General features: G+C 46.4%; 1 protein-coding gene across 2 annotated transcripts in view; it reads left to right on the plus strand.

Moving 5' to 3' along the window:
- FCHSD2 (FCH and double SH3 domains 2) overlaps nucleotides 1–7,306 on the plus strand; it is a 163,049-nt gene extending 155,743 nt beyond the window's left edge. For both annotated transcript variants that reach the window (XM_032990862.2, XM_032990863.2), the window contains 7 exons: nucleotides 389–523; nucleotides 1,359–1,442; nucleotides 1,569–1,746; nucleotides 2,115–2,335; nucleotides 3,309–3,438; nucleotides 3,624–3,706; nucleotides 5,667–7,306. In XM_032990862.2, coding sequence (XP_032846753.1) covers nucleotides 389–523; nucleotides 1,359–1,442; nucleotides 1,569–1,746; nucleotides 2,115–2,335; nucleotides 3,309–3,438; nucleotides 3,624–3,706; nucleotides 5,667–5,750 — 915 coding nt within the window. In that variant the 3' untranslated portion in view covers nucleotides 5,751–7,306. The remainder of the gene's footprint in view (nucleotides 1–388; nucleotides 524–1,358; nucleotides 1,443–1,568; nucleotides 1,747–2,114; nucleotides 2,336–3,308; nucleotides 3,439–3,623; nucleotides 3,707–5,666) is intronic.
- Nucleotides 7,307–20,157: the final 12,851 nt, after the last annotated feature.

The following is a 20,157-nucleotide window of genomic DNA, read 5'->3' on the forward strand; positions in this document are numbered from 1 at the left end:
CACATTAGTCACTGTTTCACAGCTTGTGCAAAAAACAGATAACTGTCCAGCAGCTGAGCCAGAGCTTCCAAAATCTTCCGTGGTTCTTCTTAAAGTCCTCGGGCCTGAGCTTGAATGGGGAAATACAGCTGAGTTCAGCAAAGATGTGGTTTGGGGACAGCTCTTATTCTTTTGCTTCCCTGAATTTGCTTTCTTCGATGACTGCTCTCCTGGTGTTATTTGAGAACCGTATGTTGAATATTATTTAGTCATTTTTTTGGTCCAATTTTAATAACCGTAAGCAGCAATAAAACCACACTGAAGCACATTGATCAATTAATCTTTATTGTTATTGCTTCGCTTCTTTTTATTTGATGATACAATGCCAAATTTAATTTCTCTTTAATAGATTAATGCTGATGCAGAAAAGGAAGAAGGTGAAGAGTTTGAAGACAGCATGGATGTTTTTGATGACAGTAGTTCTAGTCCTTCTGGTACTCTGAGAAATTATCCTCTCACCTGCAAAGTTGTTTATTCATATAAGGTTTGTGATTTAAAAAAAAAAAAAAAAATATATATATATATATTAGAAAAGTGAATTATGCAGCAAACAAATAGATGCAACTGTGCCTGTGGGAGTTTGGGGCAGGTGGTCAGCATTTGCCTCCGTAATGGTGCGCATTAAATATATCTAACGTGTAGTTGTGAGAAACTGCAGCAGCACAGAACGCGCAGTGTTGTGAAAGAGACTTAAACTTCAGAGCAGTTAACTGACGAGCAGAGTCCCGCAGCCCGTGAGTGAATAGACGCGTGTAGAGATGCCTCTGTCTGGCTTCAGGGAGACCAGATGCGTGCCTGCCACTAGAAGATGTTCTGATTTGTGTTGCTGAGCCCATAGGGGTGATATTAGAAATGCCGCCTCGGTGTCAGGCTGTCCGACAGAGCTCCTCCTTGTCCTGGAACAGTGACACCACCGCTCCTGAGTGAAAGCTTTGCTGCCAAACTGCATCCGTGCCGTTCCCCTCTGCTAGCACCGCTGGCTCAGCTGTGAATCCCGCCGCTGCGGCAGCCGAAGGCTCAGTCTTAGAGTGCAGAGTAATCGGGGTTTCACAAGGAACTAGGGTTCAACGCGCTGGGTGGCATTCAGGGTGCTCCTGTCTGTCCTCCGGAGTGAAAAAGGGTCTTGTGAGTGTCAGTAGATATACAGAACCCCCCTTATTAATAGGTTTTACAGCATGCCATGTCATAAAATTTCCTATTTAAAAAAAAAAAATAATAATAATTTTTAATCAAAGTCTGGATGAGGATGTTCTTTGCACTGCCTGTCCCATGCACCTGAAAACACTTTTATTTTCTTGTTTTCCCGTTCCACACTCCAGGCTTCTCAGCCAGATGAACTGACCATAGAGGAACACGAGGTATTGGAGGTTATTGAAGACGGAGATATGGAAGACTGGGTAAAGGTATCATTTTTCCAAGATTGTTTTCTTTTCGCTATTAGAAACAGAACTTGGGACGGGAGAAAGTATTCGGATTCTTCTCAGAGTAGTATGCAAAAGCAGAGCATCTTCCCTGGTGTTTCTTTCCAGGCACGGAATAAAGCAGGTCAGGTGGGCTACGTGCCAGAGAAGTACCTGCAGTTCCCGACATCCAGCAGCCTGCTGAGCATGCTGCAGTCCCTCGCGGCGCTGGACAGTCGATCACACACCTCCAACAACTCCACCGAGGCCGACCTAGTCTCGGGCAGCCTGAATGGAGACTCCAGTGGTAAATACCAATAAAAAAATAAATAGTATGTTAAGCTTGTTCTCCAAAGCATTCCGCATACTGAGTTTGGACGTGGCACCTGTGAATTTCTCATATTTGACCTGTGTCTGAATACAGCAGTTCACAGTAATTACCTCTCTCGTATCGGATCTGCGTAATTTACCTGGCGATCTCATAGGTCTGAGATAAACATTAACCAAAATTATGGAAAATTTAAATAATTTGACTCAGCAATTATAGAATCTTTTAGGTTGGAAAAGACCTTTAAGATCATCATGTCCAACTGTAAAAGTATGTATAGTGCTTTTTTTTTTTAAGCTCATGACAATTACGCTTTTTTTTTTTTTTTTTTCTTTTCCATTCTTCAGTCTGTTTTGTAAAAGCACTTTATGATTACGAGGGCCAGACAGATGATGAGCTGTCCTTCCCGGAAGGAGCAATCATCCGCATCTTGAACAAGGAAAATCAAGATGATGATGGCTTTTGGGAAGGAGAGTTCAACGGGCGCGTTGGGGTGTTCCCATCAGTGTTAGTTGAAGAGCTCACGGCCTCAGAAAATGGCGAGACTCAGTGGATTGGAGATATTCAGGTACGTAAGGAGTTGAGGTGCTACCTTGCATATACGGTATTTGTCAGGGCGATTTTATAAGGCTGCAAAGATCTGCTGCTTCTTTAGGGAAAAAAAAAAAATAGAACCAATTTAAGGAAAAAAAACTGCTGAGTGCTTACCTTTCAGTTTCTTACCCAGCCTAATATTCTCAACAGATACATGTTGGCAAATGTAAGAGGCTTGTGAACAAAGGCAAGTATTGGGGTAGAAAGGAAATGAACCAGAGGAGAAAATTCAGTCTACTTCCTGTAATTAGTTTATGGCATAGACTGAGGGATCAAACAGAACCTGGCAAAAAGAGAATTACAGGCTCTCTCATCCCTGATTTAATGTTTTCATACTTAAATCTGTTCTGTATCCTCTCAGTTTTTGAAGGGCAGGATACTGCCAAATGTATTACAGTCATTTTTGCGAAAATGTCCTCATTTCAGTATAGTTTTGTAATCCTTATATCATATTAGAAAATTAGACACATTCTCGTGTGTAATTGTGGTGCTAGAAAGTGGACTTCCATGTTCTTGACAAAGTAATTTCTTCAGTATTTTTGTTCTTTGATTTGATAAGACCATGAAAACTTAACATTTAAATGATGCATATGCAGTTGAGTTGGGATAAAACTCATGATCTTAATGCTTTTGCAGAATAGATGTGGAGAGACACACTTGGCCAAATGACTTTTTTCAGATAACCTTCAAGAAGTCTGTTGAAACTACTTGGGAGAGGACGAACGTTTCTGCTCAGTGGCAACCTGTGATTTTAAAAAACTATAATCACCATGGGACATCTTGGCTTTCCTTCCCAAACTTACCTGGCAGCACTTTGGACAGATAGTTTTTCTCCAGATGACAGTTCTAGCAGACTGATGTGTCGGAGAACTTTCTGCACCTCAGTGTGCATATAAAAATGGTGGGGGAGTAAGGTTTTCTGCAGCCCCTCTCTCTTTTTTACTCAGGTATCCCCGACTCCGAAGCCTAATAACGCCCTTCCACCGCTGCCACTCTACGACCAGCCTCCCACTAGTCCCTACCACAGTCCAGATAAAAGAGGTTCTCAGTACTTCCCCAGATCACCATCAACTAACGGTAAGAAATTTTGTGATACTAGAAGGAACATTTCAGCTAAATGCTTCGTTTAGAATGTTCGTGTTTCAGAGTGGGGGAAGGATTAAAAAAAAAAAAAAAACAACAACTTTTTTTTTAAAGCAAAGTTACTTCAGCAATACTGAGTGGCTTGTCCGTCCGTGATGGGTTGTTGCTTACTCTTTCAGAAAACAGCTTCAGTTCCGAGTCCCCTGGATTCTCCCAGACTCCGCGAATTCCTCCCGAAACTTCATACGGCAAACTGCGACCTGTGAGTTAAAACCACAGACTGTCGGTTTCATGATGCTATAAAGCCACGTGTAGGTAGATGGGGATGGGGGACGTTCAAAGCAGGGTGGTGATCTGGCTCTCCGTGTGCTGCAAACCCAATTGCTGTGGATAAAATGCAGTACCTGGGATGAATACTGCAAGGGAAGGGCTCTTCAGTCCCCTTTGATAATCCCACAGATGTGTTAAAAAGCTGCAGAGCACGAGAGCTATTTGAGATTAAGTGAACACCGGAACAAAACAAAGCTGCACTTGTTTAAACAGTAAGTCACTGTTTAAAGATGACCTTGAATCTTCTCCATCCCCTCTCCTTCATCTAACCTGCCCGTCTGATTCTGCCTTTATCATTGCAATACCTGCGTGTCTCTGTGTGAGACATATGAATCAGGAAATCTAACCTGGGAGGATAGTACATCGATAAGGATAGTAAAATTGATGCTAGTCGATAAACTTCCACTGCCTTTTCAAGCACTGAGAGATTATTTCTCTTCTTGCCACATGTAATAACCCCTAAACAGAACTAAAAAGGAGGTGGTGAATAAACCCCAGAACAGTTTATTCATATTATTTGTACAATTTCTGCTTCTCCAGTGTGCTGGCAGACAAATGTGCTTGCCTCCAGTTTGACATAATATGCGATCCTTGGGACTCCATTGCCTTTAGGGTTAAATTTATTTCTGAACACCTTGATTTGAGGAGTTTGGATTAAAAATTCCAAACTATAAGATCCATATATTTTGTGATGTCTTTGCTGCCTAGAAAGGGAGATTTTGCCCGAAAAGGACAGGAAGAAGTTAACCACTTAGAACTTGCAAAATCCGTCTCCTAGGATTAACTTTGAAATCAAGTTTTAGGGGTTTCAAAGTCCTAAACCAAATCATATTAAGAGGTAACATTTGTATTTTTCTGGCATTCTCAATGAGTGAGGTTGCAGAAAAAGAGTGGTTTTGGATTTTCAGAAGTTACATTCTGAACCTCCCAGTAGTCAGTGAGTTAGCCTTACTCACTGAATACGAAGGCAGAGGTAGTACTGCATCGCTAAGTAATGAACAGAAGTTTCACGTTGCCTTATTCCCTTGTAAACTCACTGATTCATCTTTTCCGTCTTGCAGATTTATATTTTCTTCACGAGTTTCTTGCAATGCACTGTCTTTTCAGGATATTACTACAGTCTTATGCCTTAGCTGAAAGAATTTCTGTTAGTATTGCATTTTAAATGTGCCTGCTTTGAAAATACTGCGAAGCTCGTTATGGTATTGCTCCACAATTCATGTTTTCAGTAGCAAGTCACTCCGATGTATTCTGAAATCATGTGATAAAAACCCTGCATAAAATGCTCTTAGTGCTGAAGGTAATCTCTGCCAGGAGCAATAACAACTTTATTGATGTGGCAGAGTGTAAAAATAGCATCAGATTTCAGGTGTGTATTGTTCAGGTCAGTGGTTGATTAAATACAAGTAAGCCACTTGGAAACAAGGCATTCTTGTACTTTCCAGTTCACAGAAGTTCCAGGCAAGGATCTCATCAGATTTCAGCATTTGATGTAAAGTCCAAAGTCCATCCCGGGATTACGTTCCGGATTATCCTCGGGTATAGGCAGAATAGACGGGTTATTTCACTCGGTGTGTTTGCCCCATCGTGACTGCTAGTTAACCTGGAGAAAAATGCCAGAGAGGGACCAGGTGATCCTTGAGGTCCCTTCCAACCTGAGATTCTACAAAAAATCCTCTGAGAGTGGTGACAGGTTATAATGAAGAGCCTCGATGGCTTCACTGGAGCCTGCTGGGCCTGAATTCAGCTGGCAGTTCACTGTTGATCTTAATACACAATCTGTAGGTTTGCAACCTCTCGAGGTATAAGCCTCAAGTTGCATTTTTAATCTTTACGAGTTCGGAAATGTTGACGGTTTTCTGATAGTTACAGGCTGGTTCTGGCTGTTTCAGGTGCGAGCAGCTCCACCGCCTCCTACCCAGCATCACCGCCGGACAACAGAGAAGATAGAGGACGTGGAAATCACTCTGGTGTAATGATGGGACTAGTTCAGTAGTAGTGCTACAATCAAGACCAAACGCGGTATTTGGTCAATCTCGTTTTTAGGCACCTTTGCATGATGAAGACTTTTAATAGAGCAAGAGATAGGGAGGATTTTATGTGGCAGTGACACGGCGGATTCCTTCCCACAGTCATGACTATTTTGTGCCTTTTTTTTGTTTTGATTTATATACATCATTCTTCCTCTCTTAGCACAAACCAAGACGGGCCAAACAGCGAGCAGAGGATTGCCTTGGAGCAGGTTTCTCTCTTGGCTGAAGACGGTCAATTTTTATATGGAGGCTGAGGAAAGAGCCTCGTTCATGCAACTTAGTCATAGCATACTTCGATCACGTGCATTAGTACAGTATATTACTGTTGCCATAGGAATGTGTTAAAGATTGTCAATTCTTCAAGTAGCATTACTTGTCTGATTAGGTATTAATCAGATCTGGCAGAACGAAAAAGGGAACTGAAAAATAAGTATAAGGAGAGGCTGGCTCCTCTTTAATCCCCTTGCAGAAAGGAAGAAACAGGAAAATAATCTTATAGATAAGGAAAACTGATGCAGATCATATGGCGTTAATTACATTAATGCACACCTCTTCAATAATTAACAGTTAAACTGTTATGTTCTTTGTATTAATATTTATGCAGTACATTTAGTAATAGAGTATCTAATATGGAGGTGCTGAATTAGTAGCAACATCTTGTTCCATAGCATAAACCAACTGGTAGAAAAGTAAGTGAGATTTTGTCTAGATCTGGAAATTGAGCTTCATTTTTTTCTTATCAGATTTTGGGGGTTTTGGTTTTTTGGTTTTTTTTTTTTTTTTGGTTTGTTTTTTTTTTTTTTTAAGTATTTGGGTCACTTTTATCCCAGTTATTGCCGTGTACTTTATTATCCAACGTTAGCAGTATATCTTTGTCATCAAAACACCTGGCTAGAGTTAGGAGTTACATTTAGAGTATTTACATGCATTATTTAGTTTTTTGCATTGGATGGTCCGGTAGCATTTTCCCACGCGAAGCCCGTTAACGAGCCAAAGCCAGAGCAGCAGGGAAAGCTCTGGTCCCTGCGACGCCTTCAGCCCGCCTGCGTGGCCAAGACTCTGGTCTCAAATTACTCTTAGGCAAGAGGTAGAGGGTAAAAGAATTTCAAGACTAATTTTCAATCGGAGATCTCTGAAAAGGAAGCTTTTTTGTTGTTGTTGTTGTTTGAAAGGGCAGAGGGTATTCAGAGGTTTAGCATGGAGAGGAGTGGTCACAGAGGGAAAAACTGGATGAAAACAGGTTTTTCTTTGCATACTTCCTAAATTATTTTCAGCAATCTCTGTCAGATCAAGCTTCGGTTAAAAGGCATCACAAGGTTGGCTTTTTTCAGGTGTTATATGGGTTCTATTGAATGCGCTCTTATGTCTTCTTTTTTTTTTTTTTCCTAAGCCAGTAAATTTTCTACCTTTAGTTTACTAACAAGGGCTATTTTTTGAAACTGCATTTACACACACACACACACACAAAAAAAAAAAAAAATCATCTAACAAGATTTTATCATAAACTTTGCACATACTTGTAAATCCCAACCCAGGCTGGGTCTCTGAGACATTCGTGTTTGCCAATCTCCTTTCCCAGGGGGATCTTGAAGCAAGAGTGGGGCTGTTTGAAGAAAACGATTCCTGGATCAGTTATGAAATCAGTGACTGTCCAACGAAGTTTTTTCCATATTTTTAATTCTTTTGCACCTCTTGTCCTGTTGATCTGTTTGAGGTCTTTTTATGTGTTTATCAAACTTATTCTTAAGTTTAAAAAAAAAAAAAAGTTTTTAAAAAAGATTTAACTGTTTGCAGAAATTTTGAAAGCTTCACAATGCAGGAGAAAAGCAAGTATTGCCATAATGTTCATGTTCAATTTCTTTGGCCAGTTTTTCTGTGTCCTTCATACTTGGACTTTCAAAATTCAGAAAGTGTTATTTAAAGTCTCTTTAGTTGTATTTTAAAATATTTTCTGTAAGAGCTGCTAATTTTATTTAAAAAAAAAAAAAAAAAAGAAGAAAAGTTGTAAAAATATGCCTCCTTTTTAACTATGATTTCTTCATACAGGGCATGTATTCGACGTATCATCGTGTACAGCGTCAGTACACTGAAAGCATAGGTGCAAATGCTTTCTTTATATTGGCTGTAAAAAGTTTGTATTTATTATGTATAAAAAGTTGAATAATAAAAAAGTGGAACTAAATCCATGATGTTGCCTTGATACAGACACCGCTGTGCCTATGGCAAAATGGCATTTCAAGAGTTGGGCGTCGGTCTGTGCCTGAGGGAGAAGTGGGCATTTGGGGATGAAAATGTGCGTTTTCTTGGATATAATTTTTATGATTTATGCTTTTACACGGAAATTTGAACCTCCTGCACAGGAAAACACGTGCGCACATTGTTAAATATGTTTAAATACCGCTTTAAGGTGGTGTTTGTGTGAGGAACGAAATTCTGTCAAAAATGGAGAGCCAGTGACCAAGCTCCAGTGATCAACATAATTTCTTAATAGCCTTTATGCAGTTTAGGATGACTGTATAAAGCAAGCAAAGGAGAGGGATTGATAATAACTCTTCAGTGTGATTGTCCTTTGATAGGCTTGATTTGCCTAATTGCATGCGGAGCATTTCCACGGCATCCCACGCCTCCCTGCCTCTAGGATCCCCTCTCTGCTCTGCGTTTCCGTTTCTCACTTTCTGGCGGGCGCTGGGGAGCCACCGCCCGCTGACCGGCTCCTGGCTCGCCCACTTGCAGTTTCTCAGAGGTGAGTGCTTTCCGCGCGGGGGCCGAGCTCTGCTCTGCGTGCTGATTTCCTCCCGATCGCTGCGTTCAGCAACCGGGAGACGAGACTCTTGTAGCCTGTTGGAACACAGCTCGCTGCACGAGCGGCCGCTGGGCATTGCCGCAGTGTTGGGTTAGAGCTTTAATCTTTCATTTCCACTGTTCACACAGAGCTGTTACGGAGGCTTTCATCATTTTTTTTTTTTTTTCCTCTTGAGCTCCTGCAGCCTCTACCTTTGAGAAATCTTCCCCTGCTTTTTATATTCACGGTGCTCCTCCAAAAATGATTGTCCTGCCTTGCTGCTTTGACCGCTTTGTCCTTTTCTTTTAGCTTCTTGCTCATTGCATCTCTCCTTTTCTTGCTGCATCACACACAAACCTCTTCACTTATGATTCTTTCCACCATCAGTATCACTTATAAATGCTGTTAATCCTCAAATCCACCACCGATGCCACTTTTAATTTCTTCCATTTTTTAACAGGCCCCCTTCGTGCCTTCACTTTTCCTCTTTCCCCCCTTCCTTAAAAGCTGTGCTGGGACAAAACAAACCCAGCAGATAATGCCCGTTCAGCAGGTGTGCTGTGATTGCATCATCTTGCCATTAACATGAGCATAATTTATTTCCATGAAAATCTCTTCCACCCCCACCCCCCCACCCCCAAAGTGCTTTCCCGCATGAGTGGCCAGCCCCCCTTGCTGCTGTTTGCCTGCGAGTGGGAAGTGGCTGTGGATTTATCAGGCCAAAAAAAAATGGTGCTGAGGCAAAAACAAACAAACAAACAAACCAAAGGCTCTGTGGTTATATATATTCTGCTTGGGATATTTAGAGAAGCAGGATGGGGAACTCGCCCAGCTCAGCGGTTGAACTGGTTGTCTCTGGGAGGCAGCGGCAGGACCGTCACCGTCCCCGCTACAGCCAAGGTTTCCTCTGGCTCCCAGATTTTCAGAAAAGGATGATGAGACCGAAACGTGACAGAAGCGATGGGGGTAGATGATGTAATGTACCTTACTACAAATGAATTGTGCCGGCGTTTCTTTTTGTTTGTTTCATTGAAATATCAAAAGAAACGCAGGCACGGGGTTGAGTTTTCTTAGCACAAGTGTCTCTCACTGGTAATGGTGATTAAAAAGGAAAAGAGAACCCCACCCTCTCCTCCAAATAAAGGATCTTTTGCTTCTCTGCATACAACCTGCAGGACTGGCTGCTCTGCAACTTGCACTTTTTTCCTGCTGGCTCTTCCATCAAAGTCCCTGTAATAATAACCCGCAAATCTCAGCCTGGCAGGGGCAGGAGGAGCAGGGAATCTCCCTTCATCAGGCTTTCCTTCTCCTGAGCCTCCCAGGATGCTGCTGCCGGGCAGAGTCCTGTCCCCCCACGTCTTCTCTGTTTGCAGATCTGCTGCCCTACGTGAAAATGATGGGAGGGAGCACGCTGCCCCCTTCAAGAAGGGAGCTCGGGGCTGCTGAGACTTCGGTTCAAGGCACAGGGAGAGGTTGGAGAAAGAGAAGGATAAAAGAAAACTTCAGTCAGGGATGCAGCAAATGAGCCAATAAAAAAACACAGCTAGGAAAATGCTGACGTGCTTACTATACCAAGTAGTTTCCTACTCCAGGCATTACCCGGGGGGGATTGAGGATTACAGATCTGGTGGAAGGAACACTGTAGCGAGTGAGCCTCTGCATTGCAGGTCATTCCACCCAGAAAATAAAAGCACTGCAGTGATACAGGGGCCAGCCTGGAGAAGGTAGGAAATCTCTGTGGTTAGCGGAGTCGAACGCCGGACGTGCAGTGAATAACCAGCACCGCTGGCAGCCCCGTGGGGAGGAGGCCGGCGGGTCCGCTGAAGGCACAAGCGCAGCCGCTCGCCGTGTCGGCACGGCAGCGTCGGGGCGCCGGGCTGGGTGCAGCCGCCTCCCAGCTCTGCTTCCCCACACGAGCTGAAGGCAAGCTGCAGGCGCCGGGGGGCCGCAGGTAGCCGGGCCGTTGTTTAACATGCTGGAGCGCGCTCGGCGTCCCAAGGGAAAACTCAGCCCTCCTTCTTCCCTCAGAAATACACCCTGGGATTATATTTTATCTGTAGCAGACCACGATTTGGTTTGTGTTGCATACAGCAGACCTGGCGGGGGGATAAAATTGAGATGAGCTGAGTGAAAAAAAAAAGTATCTCCTAGTAAATTATTAAAAGCTGTTTCTAGTGTAGAGCCATCACCGAGTTTTCTAAGTATCTGGCGCGGCGTTGTTTGGAAACTGATGAGATTATCGTCTGGACAAGGCGCACGAAATCACAGACTGGTCGAGGTTGGAAGGGACGCCTGGAGGTCACCTGGTCCAACCCCCTTCTCAAGCAGGACCTCTCAGAGCTGGGTGCCCAGGACCGTGTCCGAGTGGCTTTTAAATATATCCAAGGATGGATGGAGACTCTGTAGCCTTCCTGGGCAACCTGTGCCAGTGCTCGGTCACCCTCACAGTGACAAAATGTTTCCTGACGTTCCGAGGGACCCTCCTGTGTTTCATTTTGGGCCCATGGCCTCTGCTCCTGGCACTGGGCCCCGCTGAGAGGAGCCTGGCTCTGTCCTCTTGGCACCTTCCCTGCAGGTATCTATATACACTGATGAGATCCCCCGGAGCCTTCTCCAGGCTGCAAAATTCTTTCTCTATACTTCTGTGTGTGCTCTCCCTGCAAAGATGAGCGTGGAATCAGCCAGAAACCTTTCAGTAAGCAAGTGCTGTGGACTCTGCGTTGTCTGTGGATCCCAGGCTGCTGCCTCAGCGGGTCTGGAGCCTCCCAGGTCAGACACGGAGCAACTCTGGGTGCTGTGCAACCGCCACAGAGACTCAGAAATGGGATTAGAGGACTGAGGCTTCAAATTGTAACCTCCTCCACAAAAAACAATGTTCTGACGTGGCCTTGTTTCTGGTCCCAAAAACGCTTTGGGAAAGAACACCTACTGTAAAGACCGGCTGCTCTGTATGTTGGAAATGGCTTGTGGAGGCTTTGAAATCCCAAGCCCAGAGCTCATCACCAGTGAACGAGGCGCGTTGCAGCATCTGCCAGATCAGTTTGCAGCCCGATCTCCTTCCTCCTCTTCTTCCCGTTTCAAGTTTATTCCCTGCAATCAATTTTCCAGCTTCTTGGCCTCTTGAATGCGTTAAGCGGCGGTTCTTCCACCGCTTTGTTTCAAACCCTCTTTTGCTGTCTCCTGAATTTCACAGCTGGTATCTGAAGGGGGCACGGAGGAGGAGAAGGGCCTGGCGCCCTGCGTCCAGCTCTGCTGAGCAGGCATCGCTTCTCGCAAAAGCTGGCACTGCTCCCGTCCCTGTTACTTGACAGCCTGGCCACTGGCCTGGGATTAAATGGACTTTTGAAGAGGCTTTGGATTCTCTTACATCATTTCACCCAGCAAAAAACGTGACCATGTGAATGTCTCTTAAATATCCTCCTGAGTCATCCAGTGTTTGCTGTGAAGAACAGGAGTCGTGGTTCAGCTTGGTTTAGTGCTTCGTCTTCGCTACAAAAGTAGAAGCTATTCAACCCCGAATCCACAAGCTGAGCTCCACAGATGGTTCCCCAGCCACTCCAGTTCTTCTTGCACCTAAGTAGATCATTTCAGCTAAAAATGCGCTTGGATGCGGAACAGGCAGTGCAGATACCCCCAGGTGGAGAAGATCTGGGTCCTCTTCTGAGCGCTCACTGGGAGAGAGCGCGCTGCTGAGGCCGATGCCGATACACCCGCGCGTCATCTCGCAGCTGAGAACGACTCAGGAAATGCACGGCTACGGCTCCACCTGCGGGGTTTCACTGAGAATACACTGGTTTACGTTGCATTCTGAGTTTGCAGTGAGGACAGAAACAAAATTAACCTGATGCTTCGAAGGAAGAGGTCGGGCTGAGCGAGCGGCGTTACGGATGAGCACAGAAGTGGTCGTGGCTGTGGCATTAGCACAGCGAAATGGGCCCGATCGGGGAAGAAACGGTTACATTAAAACATGAGATTGAGGAGCTGGGAGCTCGTTTCTGCTCCCCGCTCTGACGTTAACCTGCCTGAACAAATTCTCTGTGCCCTGTTTGCAGAGCGGTGCTGGCATCACCTGAAGATTTCTCTTTACAAAGATAAATCTGGGCATTATCGAGCTGCATGATGAAGTACCCTTCCATTTTGAAATTGTTTTTATTTCCCTCCCAAATTTCGACCTTGTTTTAATGGAGTGGGTTTGGGTTTAGAATTTTTAAATGCAGATTCAAGAGCAATTGCTGTGAGGTATGCTTCTGCTCTGGTGTAATTAGTTTTGTCTACTGTAATTGCTTCTCCTTTTTCCATTGTTTATTGGAGGACGAATGAATTTCCAGGTCTTGTTGCATTGGGAATGCTGACAGCAGCTTTTTCAAATCCCATAGCACAACTATTTGTCTTTTTTACTCATCTGAATCCTGCAGAGTGGGCCAAATTCGGCTTCACCTCTGTGTCCAGGGCAAATTACTGCACTGATTAATTTCTTGAAGACTGGGGCCTCCTTCCTGCTTAACATAGGGGAAGGATGAAGCGAGGGCACTCCGTCTGCAGGCATCAAGGGTGGATAGAAAATGACAACAACCTCGGATTAACTTGCATGAAGAGACATGAGAAGCTGATCATTTAAAGGTAGGGCTACAGGATTTAAAAAATAGATACACTCCATTATTAATTTCACGTCCTCCTTCATGAGAATATCTTGGTTTCTGAGAAGGGAGGTATGATCCGTTGCATTGTGTGGTTTTCTGTTTATGCTCCCTTGGTTTATTGCTGCAGGAATCGCTGTGGAGTGAGCAGAGTTGATTTTAAAACAGAAGAATTGGCATTTGTCTCAGGAATGAGATGACAGATCATTGCCACTCCTTAAAAAGGGGAAAAGGGTGCTCCGTATGGCAGTGAGAGAAGAGACAAGAGAGGGGACTGTGGCTGAGGAGCGTGTGTGGTTACTGAGAACGTCGGCCAGATCAGGTTTTGCGGGTCCCCTTGCAGGCAACGCGGCGAGGGAAGGCTGGGGTGAGTTCTGTAACTGGCTCAGCAGAGACGAACCGGTGCGGGGGCTGGTTCAGCTTTGTCTTGGCGGCCACTGGGCCGGGTCTTGTTTCTGAAAGGAAAAAGCAAACTGAGAAAACCATCAGAATATTTTCTAATGAAGCAGATTTCACTAGGAAATGCTGGTTTGGCAAAACCCACTAAAGATTTGTAGCAGTAGATCAACCAGAACACTTCACTCCTTCATTCAGTTGCGTGGAAACTTGGGAGAGGACTGCCCCAAACCTGGGTGAGAGGTACTGGAAAGTTTTATCTCCCCACGGATCTGAGGGTCAAGGCCCCCCGAGTCCCCACACATGCTGCTGTCCCCTTGGGGACTCCCGGGTCTCCACTGAAGACAGGCCTTCCTCCCAGGGCCGAGGAACATCGCAGCTGCAGGCCACCTGTGTGGAGCTGGAATGAACAACACAGAGAGAAAAGGACCAGCCACGTGCAGAGCCAAGAAACCCTCAGTGCCTCCTTGGGCTTCCCTGCCAGTAACGGGGACTTATTCCTCAATCCCAGTACCGAGAGTCTCTTTTGGGTCATGGCATCTGAGATTCACAGATTCACAGCATCTGCCTCCAGTTTTTCCAAAACAGGTAGGGTTTTTTTGCCAGAGTTTTGACCAAAATTTCATTCTAAGTGTTAAACTTCACAAATAGCTATTTTTAACACGTTAAGACTTCGGAGCAGAGCAGAAATGCCACATTTTGAGCATCCCTCTGGCGAAGAGCCTGCCCAGATCTGAAGTGGAAGCCTGCTGCAATGCGGGACGCAGCCCCAGAAGCTGCATCGGTGTAAGGTTGAAAGAGAGAGTGCTAAAGACTCGGCTCGGGCTGACATTTGAGGGACTGCAGCAGGGCAGTGGCTGAGCCAAGGAGTGCACCCGTAAATCTACTGCTGCGAGCTCCTTTAACCCAGCTCTCGTCTCTTGAACGATCTCCTACCTGTTGGCTTTTGATTGCCGTTGGCTTTGCAAGGCCGGGTCTCCCTACACCGTAAATCAGCGCTGCTTCCCTCAACCGCCGCTGCCGCAGCCCGGCTCTTGCGGCGGAGCCGCGCTGCGGGTGAGAAGACTAAATGCCAGGCAGTTAATGTTCCTGGAAAGGAAACCCGCATCACAGCCCATTCTCAGGCTACCACAAATTGTTGTCGAGGTCAGTGCAAATTATTACCCAAGGACACTGGCAGAGTGTGATTGTTCTCAGATAACAAGGGGGATCTCGTGTTAATGCAGCTGGCAGAGCTGCTACAACTAATAGCGGGGAACTGCTGCCGCTGCTTTCGAAATTATCTGACTGAGCTAATCCGAGGATGAGGAGACGGTTTATTGATTTGAAGTCCTAGCCAGACATAGATGGAGATAATTCTGGGATGTTAGGGGTATTATCCCTACAGAAAAGCGGGCCTGGTAAATACTTTTCATTTATTTATTAGCCCCTGCAAAATAGTTGTGTTGTATTGCAGCTTGAATGTTTTATTTAGAGATGAGAATAGCTGAGATACTGAAAATAAGAGCTTTCTGGATAGCAGTCATTTGATATTTTCGCTGAAACTGCTTCTTTTCGAAAGCAAATAGCCATTCAAACTGCTAACTCTGGTTTGAGCTCACCCTTTCTTTCAAGCTATTTTTAAAAGATTAAAAAAAAAAAAAAAAAAGGTGTTAAGTTTGCAGCCCTGCTTTTGCATTCTGGTCAGGGGTGTCTCTGCGCTTTGTGGGCCTCTTGCAAGCTGGCTTCTGAGGACTCTGGTTAACGTCCTAGAAAATGACCTTGTGCTTAGACTAACAGCCATTTTGTCACTGCTGCTCTCCTGCTGTTTCTCGGGGGTGGAGAACTGCCTGCGGGAGCAGGGCAAAGCAAGAACCACGTTATTGCCAGGCTGCTCAGGAACAGCTCTCGTTCTGCTGAGCCTGAAGTGTCCCTGCCCACCGCGGCTGCCTGGCCCGGGGTGGTCACTGAGCCGGCAGCCTGGCAAACCACGAGTTACAAAAATTAAGTGCACAGCTTGCAAAGGACAGGCTCGGCCCCCGAGACTCTGCACCTTAATACTCACTTAATGCCCCATTAATGCTCAGCCCATCCTCTTGCCAACGGCTGTTAGAAGGAACTGCAGGATGGAGGTCAGCCAGCGCTGGATCAGAAAGCCTCCCTGAGGAGCCCCGGAGTGGGATTGCAAGTAAGGATGCTGCTGCTTTGATGCCTTCATCTTCCTTCTCTGCATTGCAAAGTAGTTTTGCATCCCCTAGCCCAAACAAGGAGGCGACACAGCTGAAATCTTTCGAGGCACAGCTCTGGGATCAGGAGTCTGAGCGTCGACACTCCTGCTGCAGCCTTCCCAAGTCGCTTCACCGGTACTTGGCTCCAGTTCTCCTAAAATGTTTTGAAGGTGTCATCCTCGCAGGCGGATGGCTCCACGGAGAAGCGTGGTGTTTGGGAGACAGAGCAAACGTTGCTGATTTCTGGCCCTTTCAGACTTTGCATGCTGCCTCTCCCCACCTGGAATCTTCCACCATCAGTTTTGCTTTCATTTGCTGTATCGCGTTGGGCTGGGATGAGCACTGCTCCTCTCTCGTTCCCCTGAGGAGGGAAAATCCTGCATCCTCCAAGTCCCCAGACTTCCATTAAAAAAAACTCAAATCTCCATCACTCTGCAGCATACCAGATTTCACATTCTTAAGCAGCATTTCGTCTGGAAGGTGGCTGCGTGCCTGCTCGAGAGATGAAGGCAGCATCGAGTGTAGGTGTTGCCTCTATAGAGACCCCAAACTGGCGTTAAATTATTTGAGTGTGGCCAACTTAATGTCACCCCCTCTCAGTGTCTGGTGTTTGATGGCCTCATTAGACACAGGCTGTTGAGAATGGCTGTAGTTTTATTCGGGGCTTTGTCACTTGGCTGTAGTAGTGTGAAGATAAGGAATATTTTCACGAGTCTGTGGCCAGCGAGGATGTCCCTGATGCGAGTGCAGTGTGGTGCTAATCTGCAGCCCTGGCCCGGCGGCTGCTGTGGAAGCTGCATTTCCCCGTGCAGGGCTGGAGGCTCCACCGCAGCAGGTAAAGGAGGGAAGGATTGGAACAGGTCCTGTAGCACCTGTAGCAGCGCTGCCGGGTCCACGGTGACTGTTTGATCATGGCCACAGCCGGGGTTGGATGAAAGTCACCAAGAGCAGCGACGCAGGAGGAAGCCAGGTGGGGAAACTAGAGATAGGGATTTTTGTTAGGCCGTGTGGCTCGCTGATGGTTAGGAACAACAGGCACAGGACCGCTTTTTGAGAGAAAAGGGGAGCAATACAGGCTGAGCTGACTGCAGCGGTGATGGGGAACAAAACGCCGGTGCAGCTCCTCCGTGTGTGCTCTTCTCTTGCCTGTCCCACAACAGTGAAATAAGTGACCTTTCCATCGTAGCGGGGTGCACGTGCCCCAGGTAGGTGTGGAAAACACGTGCCGCTGCTCTGAGCCCAGGGGAGAGACCTGTGTGCTCACAAGTGCATTGCAGCCAGACACCCACGTGCAAAAGGGAAAGCACTCGTGTGCAACACCCAGAGATCCCACCACGATGTTTGGGGCCTCTGGACCGGTTAGGAAATGTTTGCTGGCAGTAGGGAAAGCTTCTCTGCAGTTAGTCTCCGATGCGGCACGACGTCTTTGTGAAAAATATAAAAGGGGCATAATTTTCTGGCGCTGTATTTCTCCTGCTATTATTATTGCTTTTAATCACCTCATTACCTAGCAAAGAAAGGAGCATAAGGCTGTAGGTAGCAGCACAGTGGGGAGGAGAAGGCACACTGACATTTCAGGCTGTGTTTGTTCTTTCTGTGCTTCGGGGCATTAGTATTATTTCCCTTGAGGACCAGCTGCCCAGCAGAAAATCAAAAGCCACGTGAAGAGGCAGTGGGAGAACCAGCAGCAGCAGGGAGAGCCCTCATTGGCTCCACGCTGCCGCGGCTGCGATCACCATCGGCTCGGGAGACTTTGTCCGGGCGAGCTGATGAGGCAGGAACATCGTTAGGGCAGCCCGAGCGCTCCAGCCGATGCTGCCGAGAGCAGGCACGGCGTGTTGCCAAGGGTTAGGGCAACAAGTAGTGCCAGGAACCCAGGAGTCTGAAACTTGGCACCGCGGCGCTTTCCCACTCTACTTTTTTCAGTCTAAAGCAGCAAAAATGCCTCCGGTGGGATCCGTGCTGGCCTGGGGCGTGGAGGAACTGTGTGGTTCTTCGCTTGCTGGCCAGAGGAGCAAAACCAAACCCTTTTCCCAGCTTTCTCCCCATGGTGAGTGCGTGCTCCGTGCATGCACTCCCACATCCATCTCAAGAGTCCTGAGCTCTCCTGGGCTCTCCACATCCTCCTGTGTCGTGTAACCACGGCGAGCGGTCAAACCAGGAGCTGCCATTTCGGGGACTGCGTGGAAGAGCAGGTGATGGCCTTTGCGACTGGCCTTACCTCGGTGCCTCTGCTCCAGACGCACCCATAAATCATCGTAAAATGCGGTACGCGGGGGAAAACAGCCACCTCCTGCCCTCTGCTTATTTCCTGGAGCTTGAAAGCTGATTAAGAATCACTTACTTAAGCTGATGGGTTTCAAGTGATACTACCAGGGCAAACTGCTCTCTTTGAAATGTCCATTAAAGTTTCAATTTACGTGCCTTGCACAGAGCCGTAGGGCCAGGGTGTGAGCTGCTGGAATGACCTCTGTTAGCAGTCAGTCGGTTCATTAAATAGTAAAGAGCAGAACAATTTCCAGCTAAATAGCACACTGAGGATCCTTATTTCATTTCCTGTTTTTAAAGGAAGTATAAATTATTTACTAATGTGCTTAAAGTTCTTTAAGTGAATCCAGGCAGTGAAGCAAAATCTTGTTTTCCAGGGCAGATGCCCAAAGGAAAGTGTCAGAGTGATGGACCCATTTGTGAACAGCCACTAAAACGCTGCTGATAATTTATCAGATTTAATGGAGGTAATGGGCCAGGATTACAATCAAGTCAGGCTGGTGGGTCAGACGTCGGTGCTTCAGTAGCAACTTGGTGATTGCTGCAATTTGTGGATTAAGTCCAGAGAATTTCTGGTGCAGAACTGCTAAATTTGCCCATTTGTAAGTTTAGGGGCATTGATTTTCAGGCCTTGTCACTCGGAAGCTTTAACTACGTTCTCACACATGCGAAATCTCCGCCTGGAGCTTCACACACATGTTTCCAGAGCTGCATTTCACTAGAGCACAGTTATTCATCTTTAACATAGACCTGAGCTGTTTCTGCCCCAATTTCAATCCTGTTCTTGGATTCCTTTAGCCAGCTGCAGGGAAGGAGACAGGATTGGGGCAGCTGAATGCCATCTCTGCCTGGAAACACGGTGCCCTTTCCCCTCCCTGTCCTGCAGGATGGCGCTACGTTCCACTGCTGCCAGAAGGTTTGCTGGACTTAGTCCCCCATGTTCTTGCCAATCCAAGAAACAGTAAATCCTCCTGCATGTGAAATGTTTAAAAAGTCTGTAAATGTGGCCCTGACTCCCACTCATCTTGGCCATGTTTCTATTCCATCTTGCCCCACTCTAACAGCTTCCTCGGGCTGCTCCGTGCGGGAAAGGGGTCACTGGAGCAGGGCTTGGGCTCCCTGGAAGGCAACCAGCTCCACAGGGGCAGGACACATTTCTCAGGAACTTTTACAGAGCTACCAGAGTTGCAAGTAACTCAGTGAAAGGATTTATAACAGACATGGCAATTCAACGCAAATGGTAGCAGCTGCTCCAACTGCAGCAATAAACTATAATACTCTGACTTGCAATAAAACTCCCATCTGAGTCAGACTTTACAAATGCTTTACAACTGGTGCTTACAATTCATCATATCTCTACTTGAATTACTTTCCAGGACCGGTCTCCATTCATTTAATGCAAACTATCTCATCTTGTCCATCTCTACCCTGGGTTTCATTTTCCACAGCTACTTGCTGGGAAAATTCATTAACTCTGTGGTGCGCCTGATGAAATTGCTGGTTGTAGGGATGGTGATTTGGATGTTTTTCTTGCCTAGGCCTCTGCCTGCTGTACAAAAAGGTTATGGGATGGAGGCTTAACTTGAAACGTTGACCTTGGTCTGGTTTCTTGGTGTCACAGCAGCTTTGGGTGGGGGTTAGGCTCTCGGGAGGGTGGGGCAGGCAGCCTGTCCCTGTGAGGATGGCGACGGCTCGTTTTGGGACAGCAGCACCCTACGGGCACAACGTCAGGTAGGTGCATCAAGCTGTTGGGTCTTGAGCCCTGTCCTGTCACCTGGCTCTCAGCCCAGCTGGGCAGAACTGACCGAAACAAGTCTGAATGATGTGTCTGAACAGACACTCACCCGAGTAGGTATTTCAGATTACTGAGCTGGTGGGGAACGGCTCCTTTTGCAAGGAAACACTCCACAAAGAAGTTGCTCAGCACCTGCCATCAGGGATGTGAAGAGAATTTCTGCCCTTGGCTTCTTGTATGTGTGATCCTGGTCCCCTCCTCCGGTCCTGGCAGCACGGGGCTGCCGTGATGCAGCTCCCAGCCCGCAGCAGAGCCTCAGCCTGGG

The sequence above is a fragment of the Tyto alba genome, unplaced genomic scaffold, assembly GCF_018691265.1.
Source record: "Tyto alba isolate M040663 unplaced genomic scaffold, T.alba_DEE_v4.0 Super-Scaffold_2, whole genome shotgun sequence".
NCBI classification, from domain to species: Eukaryota; Metazoa; Chordata; class Aves; order Strigiformes; family Tytonidae; genus Tyto; species Tyto alba.